This window comes from Pezoporus flaviventris, unplaced genomic scaffold (genome assembly GCF_033815535.1).
Source record: "Pezoporus flaviventris isolate CSIRO_AGI_PZ_B2104156 unplaced genomic scaffold, CSIRO_AGI_Pfla_v1 ptg000455l, whole genome shotgun sequence".
Taxonomy (NCBI): domain Eukaryota; kingdom Metazoa; phylum Chordata; class Aves; order Psittaciformes; family Psittacidae; genus Pezoporus; species Pezoporus flaviventris.
In genome coordinates this window covers 321,913-343,598 of record NW_026893002.1, presented here as the reverse complement: position 1 = coordinate 343,598, position 21,686 = coordinate 321,913, and the positions used below count along the sequence as shown (strand labels likewise).

At 62.8% G+C, this 21,686-nt stretch overlaps 2 protein-coding genes across 2 annotated transcripts; both read right to left on the bottom strand.

Moving 5' to 3' along the window:
• Positions 1-868: 868 nt before the first annotated feature.
• On the bottom strand, positions 869-9,271 carry LOC133263765 (integrin beta-7-like; the record flags this gene model as incomplete). Its single annotated transcript, XM_061443644.1, has 9 exons — positions 9,154-9,271; positions 8,300-8,470; positions 7,164-7,334; positions 6,386-6,621; positions 5,267-5,425; positions 5,084-5,179; positions 2,975-3,064; positions 2,744-2,884; positions 869-1,046 (listed from the first exon to the last, which is right to left on the bottom strand). Coding segments are annotated over exons 1-9 (1,360 nt in total), but the record flags the coding sequence as incomplete, so codon positions are not given.
• A 1,374-nt stretch (positions 9,272-10,645) lies between these two features.
• On the bottom strand, positions 10,646-18,795 carry LOC133263764 (retinoic acid receptor gamma-A-like). The gene is made up of 9 exons (XM_061443643.1): positions 18,575-18,795; positions 16,194-16,342; positions 15,503-15,644; positions 14,412-14,572; positions 14,132-14,308; positions 13,141-13,345; positions 12,093-12,251; positions 10,816-11,038; positions 10,646-10,712 (listed from the first exon to the last, which is right to left on the bottom strand). Exons 1-9 carry the CDS (start codon positions 18,717-18,719, stop codon positions 10,646-10,648), a joined length of 1,428 nt encoding a protein of 475 aa, XP_061299627.1. The 5' UTR covers positions 18,720-18,795.
• Positions 18,796-21,686: the final 2,891 nt, after the last annotated feature.

The following is a 21,686-nucleotide window of genomic DNA, read 5'->3' as shown; positions in this document are numbered from 1 at the left end:
TGGGGGGGTCCCCCGCTGTCCCCTTGCTCCAGCTGGCTGCTGATGGTGTCACTTTAGGGGCTCCTGTAGGGAGGTCACCGGGATGTGGGGGTGTCACAGCCAGTATTCCTGATACTATTCCTGCCCCACATAGGGGCTATGCCCCCCCACCCCATCACCCATAGGGGTCCATGGGGGAAAGGACCCCCCTCAATGACTCCCCTATGGGGTCCCGTGGGTGCTAGCCCCCTCCCAGGGAGTGGGTCCCGTTCAGAGGCAATCTTTGGGGGGCACACACCATGGTCAACCCTATAGACCCCCCCATCCCATCCTATAGAGCCCCCCTCCTATAGACACTCCCCATCCCATCCTATAGACCCCCCATCCCATTCCATAGAGCCCCCATCCCATCCCATAGCCCCCCCACCCCATAGCCCCCCCATTCCATCCCATAGACACCCCCATCCCATCCTATAGCCCCCCCATCCCATTCCATAGAGCCCCCATCTCATCCCATAGCCCCCCCACCCCATAGCCCCCCCCATCCCATCCCATAGCCCCCCCCCATCCCATTCCATAGAGCCCCCATCTCATCCCATAGCCCCCCCACCCCATAGCCCCCCCCATTCCATCCCATAGACACCCCCATCCCATCCTATAGCCCCCCATCCCATCCTATAGACACCCCCATCCCATCCTATAGCCCCCCCATCCCATCCTATAGACACCCCCATCTCATCCCATAGCCCCCCCACCCCATCCTATAGACACCCCCCATCCCATCCCATAGCCCCCCATCCCATCCTATAGACACCCTCATCTCATCCCATAGCCCCCCATCCCATCCTATAGCCCCCCCACCCCATAGCCCCCCCCCCCCCCCCGGTACCTGCACTCCGGGTTCCCTCCGTGGCGCGCGGGTCTCGCTCCCGCCGGGGGGCGCCGGGGCACGGGCAGCGCGCGCCCAGCTCCAGCTGCAGCGCCCCCTGGAGGCCCGGCACGCGCAGCGTCACGCGCCTGCGCGGGAGAGGGCACGAGGCGGCGCGAGCCCGGACCGTGAACGTCACCTGGGGGGGTGAGCGGGACACGACATGGGGTATCGCGATATGGGACATCGCGATATGGGACATCGCGATTTGGGACATCGCGATTTGGGATATCGCGATTTGGGATATCGCGATATGGGACATCGCGATTTGGGATATCGCGATATGGGACATTGCATATCGCGATATGGGACATCGCGATTTGGGATATCGCGATATGGGACATTGCATATCGCAATATGGGACATCGCGATTTGGGATATCGCGATATGGGACATTGCATATCGCAATATGGGACATCGCGATTTGGGATATCGCGATATGGGACATTGCATATCGCAATATGGGACATCGCGATTTGGGATATCGCGATTTGGGATATCGCGATATGGGACATTGAATATCGCGATATGGGACATCGCGATTTGGGATATCGCGATATGGGACATTGAATATCGCGATATGGGACATCGCGATTTGGGATATCGCGATATGGGACATTGAATATCGCGATATGGGACATCGCGATTTGGGATATCGCGATATGGGATATTGGGATATGGGATAATGGGATATAGGACATTGGGGTATGGGATATTATGATATGGGATATGGAACATGTGGATATGGGGACATAAGGACACATGATCCCCCATACCTGTCCCAGTGTCCCCACATCCTCCATTCCTTCCCCATATCCCCCCACCATCCCAATGTCCCCCAATGTCCTCACGTCCCATATCCCCATGAACCCCAGGCCTCCGTATCCCCATGTCCCATATCCCCATATCCCTTATCATCATACCCCCATATCCCTATGTCCCATATTCCCATACCCCATATCCTCACATCCCCATGTTCCCCAGTTCCCATGTCCCCTATCCCCAAGTCCCACCGTATCCCCATACCCCATATCCTCACATCCCCATGTTCCCATGTCCCCTATCCCCACGTCCCACCATGTCCCCATACCCCATATCCTCACATCCCCATGTTCCCATGTCCCCTATCCCCACGTCCCACCATATCCCCATACCCCATATCCTCACATCCCCACGTCCCACCGTATCCCCATACCCCATATCCTCACATCCCCACGTCCCACCGTATCCCCATACCCCATATCCTCACATCCCCACGTCCCACCATATCCCCATACCCCATATCCTCACATCCCCATGTTCCCATGTCCCCCATCCCCACGTCCCACCATGTCCCCATACCCCATATCCTCACATCCCCATGTCCCCATCCCCACGTCCCACCATGTCCCCATACCCCATATCCTCACATCCCCATGTCCCCCATCCCCACGTCCCACCATGTCCCCATACCCCATATCCTCACATCCCCATGTCCCCCATCCCCACGTCCCACCATGTCCCCATACCCCATATCCTCACATCCCCATGTCCCCCATCCCCAAGTCCCACCGTATCCCCATACCCCATATCCTCACATCCCCATGTTCCCATGTCCCCCATCCCCACGTCCCACCATGTCCCCATACCCCATATCCTCACATCCCCATGTCCCACCATATCCCCATACCCCATATCCTCACATCCCCATGTCCCCCATCCCCACGTCCCACCATGTCCCCATACCCCATATCCTCACATCCCATGTTCCCATGTCCCCTATCCCCACGTCCCACCATGTCCCCATACCCTGTACATCCCCGTCCATCCCCATGCCGCCCCCCCCCCGTGCCCCACCTCCTGATTGACTCGAACACCGCTGCAGAGGCCGCCGTGGGGCCGGGGGGGAGCGGGGGCACCCCCGCAGTGAGACTCGAAGCTGAGGCTGATGTTGGGGGGCAGCGGCGAGTGCTTGAGCTCCACGGTGGACGCGAGAGCCTGGGTGGGGGGAGGGAGCACCCTGGGGTGTCAGCACCCATCCCCCCATCCCCCCACCCCCACCCAAGGGTGCCCCCCCCCCCCCCTCACCTCGTAGGCATCCGCCAGGAGCCGCGGGACGTTGCTGGAGTCGCCGCGGAGCTCCCGCACCACGGCCCGGGGCAGCTCCCGGCTGAGCTCCTGCGGGCACGGCTCGGAGCAGGGCACGCACGAAGGGACCCAGCATCCATCCCCCCCCCCCCAGACACACACCGGTACCCAAAACACAGCCCCGGTACCCCAAAAACACAGCCCCGGTACCCCAAAAACAGCCCTGAGCACCCCAAACACAGCCCTGAGCACCCCAAACACAGCCCCGGTACCCCAAACACAGCCCTGGGTACCCCAAACACAGCCCCAGTACCCAAACACAGCCCCTGAGCACCCCAAACACAGCCCCGGTACCCAAACACAGCCCCGGTACCCCAAACACAGCCCTGGGTACCCCAATCACAGCCCCGGGTACCCAATCACAGCCCCGGGTACCCAAACACAGCCCCGGTACCCAAACACAGTCCTGGGTACCCCAAACACAGCCCCGGTACCCAAACACAGCCCCGGTACCCCAAACACAGCCCTGGGTACCCAAACACAGCCCCGGTACCCAAACACAGCCCTGAGCACCCCAAACACAGCCCCGGTACCCAAACACAGCCCCGGGTACCCCAAACACAGCCCCGGTACCCAAACACAGCCCTGAGCACCCCAAACACAGCCCTGGTACCCAAACACAGCCCCGGGTACCCCAAACACAGCCCTGGTACCCAAACACAGCCCTGAGCACCCCAAACACAGCCCCGGTACCCAAACACAGCCCCCAGTACCCCAAACACAGCCCAGTACCCCAAACACAGCCCCCAGTACCCCAAACACAGCCCTGGCACCCCAAAACACCCAGAGGCACCCCAAAACAGACCAGGACACCCAAAACCAGCCCCAGGACACCCAAAACACCCTGAATCACACTGGGACCCACAAAACATCCCCATAGATACCCCAGAGTAGCCCAATAATGGCCCCAGGCACCCCAAAACACCCGGAGACTCACTATGAACACTCAAAGCAGCCCCATGGACACCCGAAACCAGCCCCATATCCCCCAAACCAGCCCCATGGACACCCCAAACCAGCCCTATGCACACCCCAAAGCAGCCCCATACACCCCAAACCAGCTCCATGCACACCCCAAAAACAGCCCCATGGACACCCCAAACCAGCTCCATGCACACCCCCAACCAGCCCCATGGACACCCCAAAACAGCCCCATGCACAACCCCAAAACAGCCCCATATTCCCCAAACCAACCCCATATCCTCCAAAACAGCCCCATATCCCCCAAACCAGCCCCATGGACACCCCAAACCAGCCCTATGCACACCCAAAGCAGCCCCATACACCCCAAACCAGCTCCATGCACACCCCAAACCAGCCCCATGGACACCCCAAACCAGCTCCATGCACACCCCCAACCAGCCCCATGGACACCCCAAACCAGCCCCATGCACAACCCCAAACCAGCCCCATATTCCCCAAACCAACCCCATATCCTCCAAACCAGCCCCATATCCCCCAAACCAGCCCCATGGACACCCCAAACCAGCCCTATGCACACCCCAAAGCAGCCCCATACACCCCAAACCAGCTCCATGCACACCCAAAACCAGGCCCATGGACACCCAAAACAGCCCCATGCACAACCCCAAACCAGCCCCATATCGCCCAAACCAACCCCATATCCTCCAAACCAGCCCCATGCACACCCCAAACCAGCCCCATATCCCCCAAACCAACCCCATACCCCAAAACCAGCCCCATGGACACCCCAAACCAGCCCCATATCCCCCAAACCAGCCCCATATCCCCCAAACCAACCCCATATCCTCCAAACCAGCCCCATGCACACCCCAAACCAGCCCCATATCCCCCAAACCAACCCCATACCCCCCAAACCAGCCCCATGGACACCCCAAACCAGCCCCATATCCCCCCAAACCAGCCCCATATCCCCCAAACCAACCCCATATCCTCCAAACCAGCCCCATGCACACCCCAAACCAGCCCCATATCCCCCAAACCAACCCCATACCCCCCAAACCAGCCCCATGCACACCCCAAACCAGCCTCATACCCCCCACCCCCCCATATCTCCCCCATCCCCACCTCATAGAGGGGCACCACGGGCCGGGTGACAGCGAAGATGAGCTGGATGTCGGCGGCCTCCAGCACCTGCGCCAGGAGCCCCACAGAGGGGTAGTCCTGGGGGGGGGGGGGGGGGGGTGTCTGTGTGTGAATGGGGGGGCGGTGCTGGGTTCCCCCCCGCCCCCGGCCCCATCCTGCACCCACGTGGCGGTGCTGAGCCCCATAGCGGCCGCTGGCGTCCAGGTGGCAGCGGGCGTCGCTGGGGAGGGGGAGGCCCCCGAGCTTCCCGTCCCCCGCCGAGTGCCAGGAGTCGTCGGAGCAGAAGAGCAGGAGCCGGGTGGGGGAGCCCCAGCCCAGGCGGTGCTGAGGGACAGGGGGGGGTGAGGGGGGTGGGGGGGTGGGGGGGGATGGGGGGGGATGGGGGGGATGGGGGGGGATGGGGGGAATGGGGGGAATGGGGGGTATGAGGGGTGGGGGGGGAATGGGGGAGTATGAGGGGTATGGGGGTTATGGGGGGAATGGGGGGCATGGGGGATATGGGGGGTAGGGGGGCATGGAGGATATGGGGGTTTGGGGGGAATGGGGGATATGGGGGTATGGGGGAATATGGGGAGTATGAGGGGTATGGGGGGTATGGGGGGAATGGGGGGCATGGGGGGAATGGGGGGAATGGGGGATATGGGGGTAGGGGGGCATGGGGGGATATGGGGGGAACGAGGTGTATGGGGGATATGGGGGGTAGGGGGGCATGGGGGATATGGGGGGAACGAGGTGTATGGGGGATATGGGGGGTAGGGGGGGCATGGGGGATATGGGGGGAACGAGGTGTATGGGGGATATGGGGGTAGGGGGGCATGGGGGATATGGAGGGAACGAGGTGTATGGGGGATATGGGGGTATGGCGGGTATGGGGGTATGGGGATTATGGGGGGAATGGGGGATATGGGGGGTATGGGGGGAATGGGGGACATGGGGGGTATGGGGGGTAACAAGGTGTATGGGGGGTATGGGGGGAATGGGGGGCATGGGTGGTATGGGGGGAATGGGAGTATCGGGAGTATGGGGGCATGGGGGGTATGGGGGGAATGGGGAGTATGGGGGGTACAGTTGGACATGGGGACATTGGGACAGGAGGGACATGGGGGGCACAATGGGTACAGGGAGACACGGGGACATGAGAGAACATGAGGGACATGGGGGGCACAAGGGGTATGGGGGCCATGGGGCCATGAGGTGAAGCAGGCTCCTGCAGCTCCACTCTGGCCCGCGCCTGTCCCTGTCCCCATCCCCGTCCCCCGCCCCACTGCCCGCCGTGCCGCTCACCCCACACACGGCCGCCTGCAGCACGGCGTCGAAGCCGCTCTCGGGCGCATCCAGGTTCGCGGCGCTTCGCAGCCCCCGCACGCGCTCGGTGAAGGCCCCGGCGCGGTCGCTCAGCGCCAGCTCGTGCCGGAACGCGGCCGTGGGCTCGCACGGGTCCCCCCGGCGCGGGCAGGGCCCGGCCCGCGGCCCCGCGCTGCTGAACGGCAGCACCGGCTTCTCCACGAAGGAGCCCAGGCCTGGAACGGGGACACCACAGGAGACACCACATCGGCATCCATCTGCCGTCAGCCATCAGCTATCGGTCATCAGCCATCCATCCATCCATCCGCATTCCATCCATCATCCATCCATCATCCATCATCCATCCTCATTCCATCCATCCATCATCCATCATCCATCATCCATCTATCCATCCTCATTCCATCCATCCATCCGCCATCCATCCATCATCCATCCATCCATCCATCCATCCATCCATCCATCCATCCATCCATCCATCATCCATCCATCCATCATCCATCCATCCATCCATCCATCCATCCATCCATCCATCCATCCATCCATCCATCATCCATCCCTCATCCTTCTAACCATCCATCATCCATCCATCCATCATCCAGCACCCATCATCATCATCCATCATCCATCCATCATCACCATCTATCATCCATCCAACCCCACCCTTCAGTCATCATCCAGTTGTCATCCATCCATCACCCATGGGTGTCCATCCCCCACCCCATGAGTGTCCCCCCGCACCCCATGGGTGTCCCCGCACCGATGCGGACGGAGGAGCTGAAGTTGCGCAGGGTGTCCATCAGGTCGCTGCCTAGCCCACGGATGGTCTCCAGGTCGTCCCGCATGGAGTAGGACAGGTCCATCAGGTAGTAGAGGTCCACGGGGTGTCCCTCAGGGCGGCGGAACCGGACCTGGAAGCTCTGCTCCTCCCCTGGGGGGTAGGAAAAGGGGGTTCAAGGGGGACAGGGGACACCCAGGCCAGGCACCAGTGTCCTTGTGTCCCACCAGCGTTGGCTGCTCTGGATCCATCCCTCAGCCACCCTCTTCTCCATCCATCCCTCTCTCCACCTTCTCCATCTCTCAGCATCTCTCCATCCATCCTCATCTCCATCTCCATGCCCCCATACATCTCCACTTCCCTGCCCTCTATCCCTCTTCTATCCATCTTTCCATGCTCCATCTCCCTCCACCTTCACCATCTCTTCATTCCTCCCTCTTCTTCTCCATCCATCCATCATCCATCCATTCATCCATCCATCTATCATCCATCCATCCATCCATCCATCCATCCATCCATCCATCCATCTATCCATCCATCCATCATCCAACCATCCATCATCCATCCATCCATTATCCATCCATCCATCCATCCATCCATCCATCCATCCATCCATCCATCCATCTATCCATCCATCCATCATCCAACCATCCATCATCCATCCATCCATTATCCATCCATCCATCCATCCATCCATCCATCCATCCATCCATCTATCCATCCATCCATCATCCAACCATCCATCATCCATCCATCCATTATCCATCCATCCATCCATCCATCCATCCATCCATCCATCCATCCATCCATCCATTATCCATCATCCTCCATCCATCCCTCCATCCATCCCTCCATCCATCCATCCCTCCCTCCCTCCCTCCCTCCCCTCCCTCCCTCCATCCATTATCCATCCATCCATCCCTCCATCCATCCATCCCTCCCTCCCTCCCTCCCTCCCTCCCTCCCTCCCTCCATCCATCCATCCATCCATCCATCCATCCATCCATCCATCCATCCATCCATCCATCATCCATCCATCCATCCATCCCTCCCTCCATCCATCCATCCATCCATCCCAGCCCCATCCCAGCCCCATCGCAGCCCCATGCCATGCTCACCGGGCAGGAGCCACATCCGGACGCGCTGCGGCCTCAACGGGACCTGTTCCCCCCCCGGGAGCAGCTCCAGGTCCTGCAGGACCCTGAGGCTGCCTCGGGGCAGCACCACGGCCTCGGGGGGCACCCGGCGCCTTCCAGCACCTCCGGGGGGGCGCAGCGGGGCAGGAACCCCTGCGGGGGTCACCATCAGCACCCCCCATCTCCCCCCCTGCCCTGCACCCCCTCTGGGTGCCCCCACCCTCCCCGTGTTTCTCACTGAGGTTTGGCTGCTTCCTGGTGCCAAACCACAGCCACCGGGGCGGGGGGGGCACGCAAAGGTGGGGGCACCCCACAGCACACGGGGGGGGGGGGGGTGTCAGGACATCGGGACCCCCCAGGACACTGGCGACCACATGGAAACCCCATAGGGATCCCTCGGGATGCCCCCATCTCACGGGGACATCCATAGGGGCACCACAGGGACCACCCCCCCCGCACATGGGGACCCCGCAGCGCCCCAAAGCCACCCCGGACACGGGACCCCCCCACCCCCTCGGAGGGCACCGCGACCCCCAACAGGGCGAGGAACCCCCAAAGCCGAACCCGGGGAACGGGGGGGGGGGGGGCAGGTCAGAGGGATCAGGGGGTTCAATAGGGGGGTCAGAGGGGTTGGGGGGGGAAGGACCAGGGGGGTCAATGGGGTTCCAGGGGGTACCCCCCCTCCCTCACCGGCTGCTCGCACCAGGCGCAGCGCGGGTGCATCCGGACGCACTCATCGCAGGACGCGAGGAGCTCGCAGCGCTCTGGGGACATGGGGGGGGGGGGGTCAAAGGGGGTACATGGGGCAACCCCCCCCCCCCTGCCCAGCCCCTCACCTGCCCCGGCCCCCCCCGGGACCACCAACAGCAGCGGCAGCAGCAGGAGCCCCCCCGCGCGCCCCATGGCCACGGTGATGGGAACCGGTGGGGAGGAAGGGGGAAGACGGGGCCGCATCCGGCGTGGGGGGGGGGGGGGTGGGATGGGATGGGAGGGGCACCCATGGGTGGGGATTGGGGCACCCATGGGTGGGGGACAGGATGCCGGGGGATCGATCCCCATTGTCCCCGGGGGGAGGGGGGGGGAGGGGGGGTGTCACCCTGCTGTGCCCCCCCCGGTATCACTGAGGGGGGTCCCAGATTGACCTCCGTTATCCGTGTTTGGGGGTGCCACCCCCCATGTACCCCCGGGGGGGTCCCCGTTTCCATGGTGAGGGGGGCACCCAAAAAAACCAGCCCCCCCCATCCACATCGCACCAGGACCCCCCCCCCCAACCACACCAGGAGCCCCCCCCCCCCCCATCACACCGGGCTCCCCCCCCAAATTTCCATCTCTTTATTTTGCAAAAATAGAAAAGTCCCGGGGCCCCCCCGGTTTGGGGGGGGGGTGGGGGCTGTAAACATGGCGGGGGGGGGGGGGGGAGGGTCGGGGCAGCTCGCACAATGTTGGGGGGGGGGAGGGCACATGGCAGGGGAAGGGGGGGGTTGGGCAGCAGCTGGGGACCCCCCCCCCGGGGCCGGGGGCACCCCCGGTGTAAACGCAAAGGAATAAATAATGGGTGAAAAGTGCTGCCCTGGGGAGGGGGGCAAAGGGGGGGCGAGGCGGGGGCACAATTGACCTCCCCCCCCCCCCCCGTAGTGTAACAGACCCCCCCCAAAGGGCTGTGCACCCCCCATTGGTAACAGATATTGGGGGGGGGCAGTTTGGTCCTGGGGGGGTGTGGGGTGGGACCCCCCCAAAGCTGCCCTAAGGGAGAGGGGGGGAGCATTGGGCCCCCCCCCCCCCATGGCATTGGGGTGACTGTGACTATGGCTTGGGGCCCCCACCCAGCAATACTGGGGGGGGGTTGAGGGGGGGTCACTTTGTGCCCCCCCATCTTTGGTCTCTGTAGTGTTCTGTGCTGGGGGGGGGGGGGGAGTGTAGAGCACAGGGAGGGGGTTTGGGGGGATGCCCCCCCAAAAGCAAAACCCACAAGCAACCCCCCCCATATGAAACAATAACCAGCAAATTAATTCCCCCCCTGAATTGGGGGGGGGTCCCACCTGCACCTTGGGGGGGGAATGGGGGTTGCCCCCCCCAAATCCACCCTGTCTCCAATAAATAAAGCCCCCAATGTCGGGGTCCCCCCTGGGGTGACAATGGGGGGGGGTGCAGCAGGGTGGGGGGCACCCCAGGGGTGTCAGGTATTAATGTGGGGGGGGGTTCTGTCCATTGTTGCCCCCCCCCTTAAATCCCCTCCCAAATACAAGGGGGGGGGGGGGCAGTGGGGCTGGGAGGGGGGGGGCTTGGCGTGAAGCTGAGGTTGGGGTGGGGGGCCCCCCGGCCCCCAGCTTAGGCAATAGCTGTGCCGCGGGGTCCCCCCCGCGCGGCTCCATCAGTCTCTGGAGCCCCCCCACATCTGGGGGGGGCACAGTTGGGGTTCCTCCCCACCCGGAGCAAAGGGGGGGGGGGCCCTGGAAGGCTGTTGTGAATGTCCAACCCATGGAGAGGGGGGGACACACAATGCCCCCCCCCCCCCCGAGCGGGTTGGTGGGGGGGAGAAGCTATGGGGAGGAAGGGGGGGGCCCGGGGGACTGTCCTGGGCCGGGGGGGGATCCGGAGGGGGCTGCCCCCCCCCTTCCTCCTCCTCCTCCTGGAACATCTCAGGGTTCTCCAGCATCTCCCGGATGAGGGGGGGCATCGGCCCCGGGATCTCCATCTTCAGCGTGATGGCTCGCTCCGCGCCTGCGGGACCCCCCCGTCAGTGACAGACCCCCCGGCCCCCCCCCGATCCCCTCTTAGCACCCCCCAATGGGAGTTCCACCAGAATCGGCCCTCTAGCACCCCAGGCAAAGCCCCTCCAAGTACCCCCCCCCCCCCACCGCAGGCACAAGCCCCCCTGAGCACCCCATTTCCCCTATGTGCTCTCTTATGGGCTTCCTTCCCCCCCCATACACAACCCCCTGAGCATCACTCCCCCCTAAGAGCTCCTCCCTATAGAGCTCCCCCTATGCACAAGCCCCTGTGAGCATCCCTCCCCCCATAGAGCTCCCCACCCCCCACACAAGCCCCTGTGAGCATCACACCCCCATAGAGCCCCCCACCCCACACACAAGCCCCTGTGAGCATCACACCCCCATAGAGCCCCCCACCCCACACACAAGCCCCTGTGAGCATCACCCCCCCACAGAGCCCCCCACCCCACACACAAGCCCCTGTGACCATCACTCCCCCCATAGAGCTCCGCTCCCCACCCCACACACAAGCCCCTGTGAGCATCACACTCCCATAGAGCCCCCCACACAAGCCCCTGTGAGCATCACACCCCCATAGAGCTCCCCACCCCACACACAAGCCCCTGTGAGCATCACACCCCCATAGAGCCCCCCACCCCACACACAAGCCCCTGTGAGCATCCCTCCCCCCACAGAGCTCCCCCCAAGCACAAGCCCCTGTGACCATCACTCCCCCCATAGAGCTCCCCACCCCACACACAAGCCCCTGTGAGCATCATACCCCCATAGAGCCCCCCACCCCACACACAAGCCCCTGTGAGCATCACCCCCCCACAGAGCCCCCCACCCCACACAAGCCCCTGTGACCATCCCTCCCCCCATAGAGCTCCCCACCCCCCACACAAGCCCCTGTGAGCATCACACCCCCATAGAGCTCCCCACCCCACACACAAGCCCCTGTGAGCATCCCTCCCCCCATAGAGCCCCCCACCCCACACAAGCCCCTGTGAGCATCACCCCCCCATAGAGCCCCCCACCCCACACACCCCCCCCCCCCAGCGCACCCTTGGTGCTGATGCCTCGCAGGTCCGTGATCTTCATGAGCATCCTCGGGAACATGTGGGGCTGGCGCGGCCGCCGCCGCCGCGCGTACACCTTGAGCGCCTCCAGCAGCGGCTCCTGCAGCCGCTCCACCTGCTCCGGCTCCTCCAGGTCCTGCCGGTCTGGGGTGGGGGGGGGACACACACCGGGCTCAGAGCCCCCCGAGACCCCCCGTGTCCCTGCTGCCGCCTATAGGGGTCCCCGAGTCACCGCATCCCAGGTACCGCCTGAGCCCTGTCTCCATGTCCCTTCATCCCCATCGCCCTGACATCCGACCCAGGATCCCCATGTCCCTTTGTCCCTATTGCCTCATCATCCAGATGTTCCCATGGCCTCGTGTCCCTCCACGTCCTGACCCAGATGTTCCTACATCTGTATGGCCTTCCTATCTGCTGACCCAAAGGTCCCCATGCCCCTGCTACTGCCTGGCAGATGTGCCCTGTCTCCATGTCCCTCCATCCCTATGTCCCTGCTACCTCCTGCCCTGAGGTCCCAATGTCCCTGTGCTCCCCACAAGTTCCCACGTCCCCACATGTCCAGCTGGGTCTGGACATCCGATGTCCCTACATCCCCATGTCCCTACATCCCCATGTCCCTATTACCTGCTGGCCCAGAGATCCTCATGCTCCTGGTATTCCCTTGTCCCCACTTCCTCCTGATCCAGAGGTCCCCACATCCCTACTGTATCCTGGCCTGGAGGTCCCCACGTTCCCACTTCCTCCTGACCCACAGGTCCCTATGTCCTTGCTGCCCCATCATCCAGAGGTCCCCACATCCCTGCTGTATCCTGGCCTGGAGGTCCCTGTGTTCCCACTTCCTCCTGACCCACAGGTCCCTATATCCTTGCTGCCCCATCATCCAGAGGTCCCCGTTTCCCCACATCCCTGCTGTGTCCTGGTCCAGAGATCCCCATGTCCCCACGTTCCTGCTACCCCTGACTTGGAGGTCCCCCTGCCCCTGCTTCCTCCTGTCCCCGCAGCCCCGGGCTGGATGCCCCCATGTCCCCATCACCTCCGCAGATGAGGCAGATGGCACTGAGCAGCCCGGTCTCGGTGTCATCCATCTGCAGAGGCAGGAGCTGCCCGGCGAAGGCGAACACCAGGTCGGTGAGGGGCCCGAAGCCGGCGTTGTGCATCTGGGTACGGTTCAGGGTGAGCCCGTCCGAGAACGTCATCGTGTCCTGCTCCGGGGTGTACCGCGTGCAGATCCGCAGCATCTGTGGGGTGGGGGGCACGGAGTCACGGCGCCCAGGGACCCCTTCTGCTGGAGCAGGGGGCTCCGAGCCCCTGTGTTCAACCCGGCCTTGAACACTGCCAGGGATGGGGCAGCCACAGCTCCTCTGGGCACCCTGTGCCTGCACCCCAGCACTCTCACAGGGAAGAGCTTCTGCCTAAGAGCTCATCTCAGTCTCCCCTCTGGCAGGTTAAAGCCATTCCCCTTGTCCTGTTCCTACACCCCTTGTCCCAAGCCCCTCTCCAGGTTCCCTGCAGCCCCTTCAGGCACTGGAGCTGCTCTCAGGTCTCCCCTTAAGGAGCCCTCGCAGCATCTCCATGGCCTTGCTCCAACAGCTCCACGTCCCTCTTGTGCTGCTGCCCCAGAGCTGGGTCAGGACTGCAGGGGGGGTCCCACAGAGCTCAGCAAAGGGGCAGGATCCCCTCCCTGAGCTGCTGCTCACGCTCTGGGGGTGCAGCCCAGCACACAGTGGGGGGCAGTTCTGGGCTCAGTGAGCGTTATGGGCAGCTCCTCACCCAACAGCCCCAAGTTCTCCTCCTCGGGCTGCTCTGAATCACTCCTCCACCCCACCTGCGCCTGGGATTGCCCCAACCCAGGGGCAGAACCTTGCCCTTGGCCCCGTTGAGCTCCATGAGGTTTCCCAGCGCATCCAGATCCCTCTGGATCCCATCCCTGTCCTCCGCTCCATCCACACAGCCCATCACCAACTCGCCCGCATCCCATCGCGCCGCGGACCCAAACACCGCTCCCGATGGACGCGGGGCCTCACCAGGATGTCCAGGCACGCTGCCTTGAGCAGGGTGATCTGATCGGCCATGCTGAGCGCCGTGAAGCCGGGCAGGCGCTTGGCGAACTCCACGATCTTGATGATGCACTTGGTGGCCAACTCGCTGAACTTGTCCCACAGCCCCGGGTCCAGCTGCACCCGGCGCTCAGCGCTCGCGTCCTTGGGGGCGAAACGCACACGGGGATGGGGTTATGGGGCTGCTGGTGGGGTGCCCCCTAAGCCCCAGCCCCCCCCCCCCCCCCGGCCCTCCCATGGGGCTCACCATGGTGTACTTGCCCAGCTGGCACAGCGAGGGGAAGGTCTCCTGATGGGCTTTGCTGACCTTCTGCACCAGCTCCTCCAGCTCGGGGCTCAGCTCGTAGCTCTCAACCGTGGCCTCCTCCTTCACCTCCTTCTTCTTCTTGTTCCTGTCATTGCGAACGGCTGTGGGGTGAAGAGGGGGGGTCAAGGGGGAGGTTTGGGGGTGCCCCTCACCCCTTCCCCATGCCGTGTTTCCTGCCCCCCCCCCCTCTTTGCACCGGCACAGGATGCGCCAGCAGGATATCCACATATAGCACAATGCGGCTGGAAGGGATCCCAAAGCCCCCCCCCAAAGTGGGGGGCACTCTAAACACACACCCACAAAAGATGGGGTGCCCCAAAGCCCCCCCCCAAACTGGGGAACACCCCATTGCGAGGGGCCAGCTCCATGGGTTACACACTGCTACTGATGCTTTAAGTTAGGTGGGGGGGACACGGGACGTATTGGGGTGCCCCCTCCTGCCCCAAGGAACCCCCCCCAGGCCCTTGGTCGCACCCTACAAACACACACACACCCCTCCAAAAGATGGGGTGCCCCAAACCCCCCCAAACTGGAGAACACCCCATTGCGAGGGGCCAGCTCCATGGGGTACACACTACTACTGATGCTTTAGGTTGGGTGGGGGCGACACGGGACATATCGGGGTGCCCCCCCCGCCCCAAGGAACCCCCCCCCAGGCCCTTGGTCGCACCCTACAAACACACACATCCCCCCCAAAAGATGGGGTGCCCCAAACCCCCCCAAACTGGAGAACACCCCATTGCGAGGGGCCAGCTCCATGGGGTACACACTACTACTGATGCTTTAGGTTGGGTGGGGGCGACACGGGACATATCGGGGTGCCCCCCCCGCCCCAAGGAACCCCCCCCCAGGCCCTTGGCTGCACCCTACAAACACACACATCCCCCCCAAAAGATGGGGGTGCCCCAAACCGGGGAACACCCCATTGCGAGGGGCCAGCTCCATGGGGTACACACTGCTACTGATGCTTTAGGTTGGGTGGGGGGGACACGGGACGTATCGGGGTGCCCCCCCCAGGCCCTGGGCCGCACCTTCCTTGGACATGCCAACCTCGAAGCACTTCTGGAGGCGGCAGAACTGGCACCGGTTCCGCGTCACCTTGTTGATCTGGCAGTTCTTGTCCCGGTGGCACGTGTACACCATGTTCTTCTGGATGCTGCGGCGGAAGAAGCCCTGGGGGGGACAGGGGGGGTGAAAAGGGGGGGGGGCTGGAACCACCTCTTGGGGACCCCCAAGTCACCCCCCAACTGCGATGCTCAGGTTCAGCTCCCCAACAGCCCCCAGTGATGGCTCCACAGTGTCTATGGGCTGCTCACCTGCATCACTGAGGGCCCCCCCCCCCCCCCCCCAGGGGATCCCCAACACCCCCAGGGGGTTCCCCAGTGCCCACTGAGTAGGATCCCCATGCCATGGGGGTCCCCAGTATCTCCAAGGGGTCCCCAGTGCCCCCATAGGGTCCCCAGCACCCTGGGGCTTCCCCAGTCCCACTGTGGGTCCCAGGGATTCCCTACTCCCCCCATGGGATTGGGGGGGGCGAAGGGGGCATCCCCAGTGCCGGGGTCCCCCCATAGGTTCCCAGCACCCAGGAGCATTCCCCACTCCCCCTATGGGTCCTGGATGGGTGCTCCCCTCTCCTCCCATGTGTTCAGGAAGGGGGGGTCCTCACTCCCCCTATAGGGTCCCAGAGGTGCCCATGCCCCCCCCCCAACCCCTGTACCCCACCTTGCAGCCCTCGCAGGAGCTGACCCCATAGTGGTACCCCGAGGACTTGTCGCTGCAGACGAAGCAGGGCTTGTAGACGCGGGGCGGGGGGGGCGGCGAGGGCGAGCTGGGCACCATCTCCTCCCCACTGCGGCTTGGGGTCTCCACGGCTGGGGGGGGAGCACATAGGGGGGGTCAGGAGCACCCCAAAACCCCAGCCCGGGTCCCCCAAACTGGTGTTAAACCCCCCCGAGAGTGGGAGATGCTGCCAGGGGGTGTGGGGGGGGGGGGAATGGGGGGGACCCAAGGAGCTGCATCCATCCTGGGGGGGGGACACAGGGGGTAAGGGATAGAGGGGGTCAATGAGAGGGCAAAGTGGGGGGGTGCAGTCCAGCCTCCCCTCGCCCCCCATTGCCAAGGACCCCCCAATGCAGGTTATAGAGGATGGGGGGGGGGGGGGGCTGGGACACCCCCAAATCCAGGTTTTGGGGGGATGTGATGTGCTGGGACCCCCCCAAACTCAGGCTTTGAGGAATTTGGGGGTCTGGGACCCACTAAACCCAAGGTTTGGAGGATCTGGGATGCTGGAACGCCCCAAACCCCAAGTTTTGGGGTATTTGAGGGTCCAAGGCCACTCCAAACCCTTTTTGGGGGGCGATTTGGGGTGTGGAACTCCCCAATCCCTGTTTTTGGGGGGGGGGGCAGAAGCCCCCAACACCAGTTTGGGGGCATTTGAGGCCCAAGCCCCCCCCCCCCCCATCAACCCCCAAGTTTTGGGGCCCGTTTTGGTGCCCCCCAAATCCTATCCCATGGCTGGGGTGAGGGCCAACATCAATGTCCCCATTGTGGTGGTGGGGGGGGACACACACGGTGTGGCCCCCCATCCCCCCCCGCCCCACAGCCCACAGAAGGAGGGGGTTGGGAAGGGGGGGGGGCGGGGTTTCTCGTCAGTGTTTTTCTATGAAACCCAACAAAAAAAGCCAAAATTGCTGAAATTGAGGAAATTCCGGCCCCCGCCCGCCCGCGCGCTCCAGAACACGCCTGCGGGGGGGGGGGGGGGGCCACACACGCAACCACATACATGACACACGCCAAACACACGCCATGGCGGGCACCCCCGCCTTGCACACGCGTGTGCACACACAAATATACCAGGAACACCCCCAAAATCAACAGCCCCCCCCCTTTATTCCTGCCTCCCCCCCCCCCCCCCTTCGGCAATGGAACCACAACCACGCACCACACCCTGTGACACCCCCTCGCATGACTCTTGTGCAATGAGGGGGGGGGCACACAGAGACACAGTGGGGGTGCCCCCCCCCACTTTGGGACCCATATGGGGTGAACCCCAAGTTAGGGGTGGTTTGGTCCAGTTCCCCCCCCCCCCCAGAGTGTTGTTGGTGCCCCATAGGTGCCGGGGGGTTAAAGGGGGGTAAGGGGGGGGGCAGTAGGTTAACACCCCCCCCCCCCCCGTGCCTCAGTTTCCCATCGAGGCCAAGGTTGGATGTGGGGGGGTCTGACCCCAAATGAGGCACTCAGCCAATAACAGCGCCCCAAAACCACTCGGGGGGGGGGAACATACCCACGGGGGGGGGGGGCAGACAACGCAATGGGGACCCCCCAAACCCTCCAATCACTGCTCCCCGTCCAGCTCTACCAGTGCCTAATTTGGGGGGGGGTTAAAGGGAATCCCCCCCAACCGACGGCTGTGTCCCCCCCCCCCAATGCCCGGATGAAGAGGGGGGAACCCCAGCACCCCCTTGGCCTCCCCTTTGGGGGGGGCCGGGCCGGTTTTGGGGCGGCCCCGCAGGGGTTAAATGCCACATTGGCAGCGCTGGGCGGGTGCGGCAGCCCCGCACTGGAACCAGTCGGGCCGGGGCGCTGGGAATGGGGGGGGGGGGAACGGAACGGGACGGGGTGGGGTGGGGTGTGGGGGGGGGACCGCTCCCTCGGGGTGTGTGTGTGGGGGGGGGGGGACGGAGCACAACGGGGGCAATTTGGGGGGGTTCCGTCCCCAAAAACTTTTGTACCCAGATGGGGGGGGGGAGAGGGAAGCGGCTGCGAGGGGGTTGTCTGCTCCCACCCCTATGGGGTGCTCAGCCCCACATCTGCCCCCCCCCAATGGGTGCAGGCCCCAAAATGGGGTCCAACCACCCCACCCCAATTGGGGGTGCCTCTAAACGGGCTCCTCCCCCCCTCCAAACCACCCCCCCCCCCCAATGGGGTTCCCCATCCCACCCCCCCCCAACACCGAGGTCCCCCAAACCGCGGTGTCCGGGTCCGTGTCACCATGGGGGGGCCCCCCAAAACGGGGGTGACCCCGGGTGTGGGACTTCCCCCATCACCCCCCACCCCCCCCGAACCCCCCCTCCCGTCCCCGGTCCCCCCCCCCGTCCCCGTACCGCGGCGGGCGGACGGCGGCCAGGCGAAGGGCGGCAGGGCCCCGCAGCGCGGCCCGTACCCCGCCTTGCGCAGCGCGCAGGCCCCGCGGTTCGTCACGTCGTGCAGCCGCCGCGGCCCCGCCAGCGCCTCCAGGCAGTCGAACATGGCGGCGGGCGGCGGGCACCGAGCCACCGGCCCCGGCAACAACGGCAGCGGCCGCCGACACCGAGCCGGCCCCGGCCCCGAACCCCGGCCCCTGCGGGTGCGGCCCCGGCCCCGGCCCAGCCACCGGCACGGGGCGGGGCTTGTGGTGACGGGGCGGGGTTTACGGAGGGGAGGGGCTTGAGGAGGGGCGGGGCCTGGCGGGAGCACGCGGTGTCACCGCGCGGGCACGCGCAGCCCAGGTCACGCCGCGTCACACGCGCTGAGCGGTGTCGTGACGCACAGACGGTGTGACGTCACACATCGTGTCACACACGGTGTCACACATGGACAGTGTCAAACATGGATAGTGTCACACATGCACAGTGTCATACATGAACAGTGTCACACATGCACAGTGTCACACATGCACAGTGTCATACATGAACAGTGTCACACATGCACAGTGTCACGCACACACAGTGTCACGCACACACAGTGTCACACATGGACAGTGTCACACATGCACAGTGTCACACATGGACAGTGTCACACATGGACAGTGTCAAACACACACAGTGTCACGCACACACAGTGTCACACATGGACAGTGTCACACATGCACAGTGTCATACATGAACAGTGTCACACATGGACAGTGTCACACATGGACAGTGTCAAACACACACAGTGTCACGCACACACAGTGTCACACATGGACAGTGTCACACATGGACAGTGTCAAACACACACAGTGTCACGCACACACAGTGTCACACATGGACAGTGTCACACATGCACAGCGTCATACATGAACAGTGTCACACATGGACAGTGTCACACATGGACAGTGTCAAACACACACAGTGTCACACACACACAGTGTCACACATGCATAGTGTTACATATGGAGGGTGTCACACATGGACAGTGTCACACATGGACAGTGTCACACATCGACAGTGTTACATATGGAGGATATCACACACGGACAGTGTCACACACACAGTGTCACGCATGGACAGTGTTACATATGGAGGGTATCACACACGGACAGTGTCACACATGGACAATGTCACACATGCATAGTGTTACATATGGAGGGTGTCACATGGGCAGTGTCACGCATAGTGTCACACATGGACAGTGTCACGCACAGAGTCACACATGCATAGTGTTACATATGGAGGGTGTCACACATGGACAGTGAAACACACACACAGTGTCACACACAGTGTCACACATGGACAGTGTCACACACACACAGTGTCACGCACAGACAGTGTCACGCATGCATAGTGTTACATATGGATGGTGTCACACATGGACAGTGGCACACATGGACAATGTCACACACAGTGTCACACATGGACAGTGTCACACATAGACAGTGTCACGCACAGACAGTGTCACGCATGCATAGTGTTACATATGGATGGTGTCACACATGGACAGTGGCACACATGGACAATGTCACACACAGTGTCACACATGGACAGTGTCACACATGGACAGTGTCACACATAGACAGTGTCACGCACAGACAGTGTCACGCATGCATAGTGTTACATATGGAGGGTGTCACACATGGACGGTGTCACACATGGACAGTGTCACACATGGAAAATGTCACACACACAGTGTCACACATGGACAGTGTCACACACGGACAGTGTCACACATGGACAGAGTCACACATGCATAGTGTTACATATAGACAATTTCACACACATAGTGTCATACACATATAGCGTCACACATGGACAGTGTCACACATGGACAGTGTCACACGTGGACAGTGTCACACACATATAGTGTCACACGTGGACAGTGTCACACACGAACAGTGTCACACATGCATAGTGTCACACATGGACAGTGTCACACATGCACAGTGCCACACATGGACAGTGCCACACACACGGTGTCACACATGCACAGTGTCACACATGGACAGTGACACACATGGACAGTGCCACACACACGGTGTCACACATGCACAGTGTCACACATGGACAGTGACACACATGGACAGTGCCACACACACGGTGTCACACATGCACAGTGTCACACATGGACAGTGACACACATGGGCAGTGCCACACACGGAGTCACACATGCAGTGTCACACACGGTGTCACACATGCACAGTGTCACACACGGACAGTGCCACACACGGTGTCACACATGGACAGTGTCACACATGGACAGCGCCACACACGGTGTCACACATGCACAGTGTCACACACGGTGTCACACATGCACAGTGTCACACATGGTGTCACACATGGACAGTGTCACACATGCACAGTGCCACACACGGTGTCACACATGGACAGTGTCACACATGGACAGCGCCACACACGGTGTCACACATGCACAGTGTCACACACGGTGTCACACATGCACAGTGTCACACATGGTGTCACACATGGACAGTGTCACACATGCACAGTGCCACACACGGTGTCACACATGCACAGTGTCACACATGCACAGTGCCACACACGGTGTCACACATGCACAGTGTCACACATGCACAGTGCCACACATGGTGTCACACATGCACAGTGCCACACATGCACAGTGCCACACACGGTGTCACACATGCCCAGTGTTACACGCACAGCTGCATGTCTGTGATCACACACGCCTGTGCCCGGCCCTACCGCGCCCCATGGCGTGTCCCCATGTGCGCAGGCGTGTGCAGGCGTGTGCAGCGTGCAAGGGCCATGCCAGCAACACCCGCCTGGCTGCATTCCTGCCCCTCCTACCCCCCGGGGGGGGGCCCTGCACGGGGAGGGGCCTCCTCTGCACGGCATTACACGGTGTTGCACGGTCTTACATGGTCTTGCACGGTGTTGCATGTCACTGCATGACATTGCATCATGGGGGTGCATGCCCTTGCAGGGCATTACACAGAGCTGCACAGCCTTGCACACATGACATTCCGGGGTGTCACATGCAGGATGACGCTGGCACTGACACGGA

What these genes read in the sequence shown, in the direction of transcription:
- LOC133263764 (XM_061443643.1), bottom strand. Translation starts at nt 18,719, where the DNA reads ATGTTCGACTGCCTGGAGGCGCTGGCGGGGCCGCGGCGGCTGCACGAC. An exon ending in AGCTGGGCAAGTACACCATG is followed by an intron (nt 14,309 to 14,411) that starts GTGAGCCCCATG and finishes TTCGCCCCCAAG; the next exon opens with GACGCGAGCGCTGAGCGCCG. An exon ending in GCGAGGCATCAGCACCAAGG is followed by an intron (nt 11,039 to 12,092) that starts GTGCGCTGGGGG and finishes GGGGTCCCGCAG; the next exon opens with GCGCGGAGCGAGCCATCACG.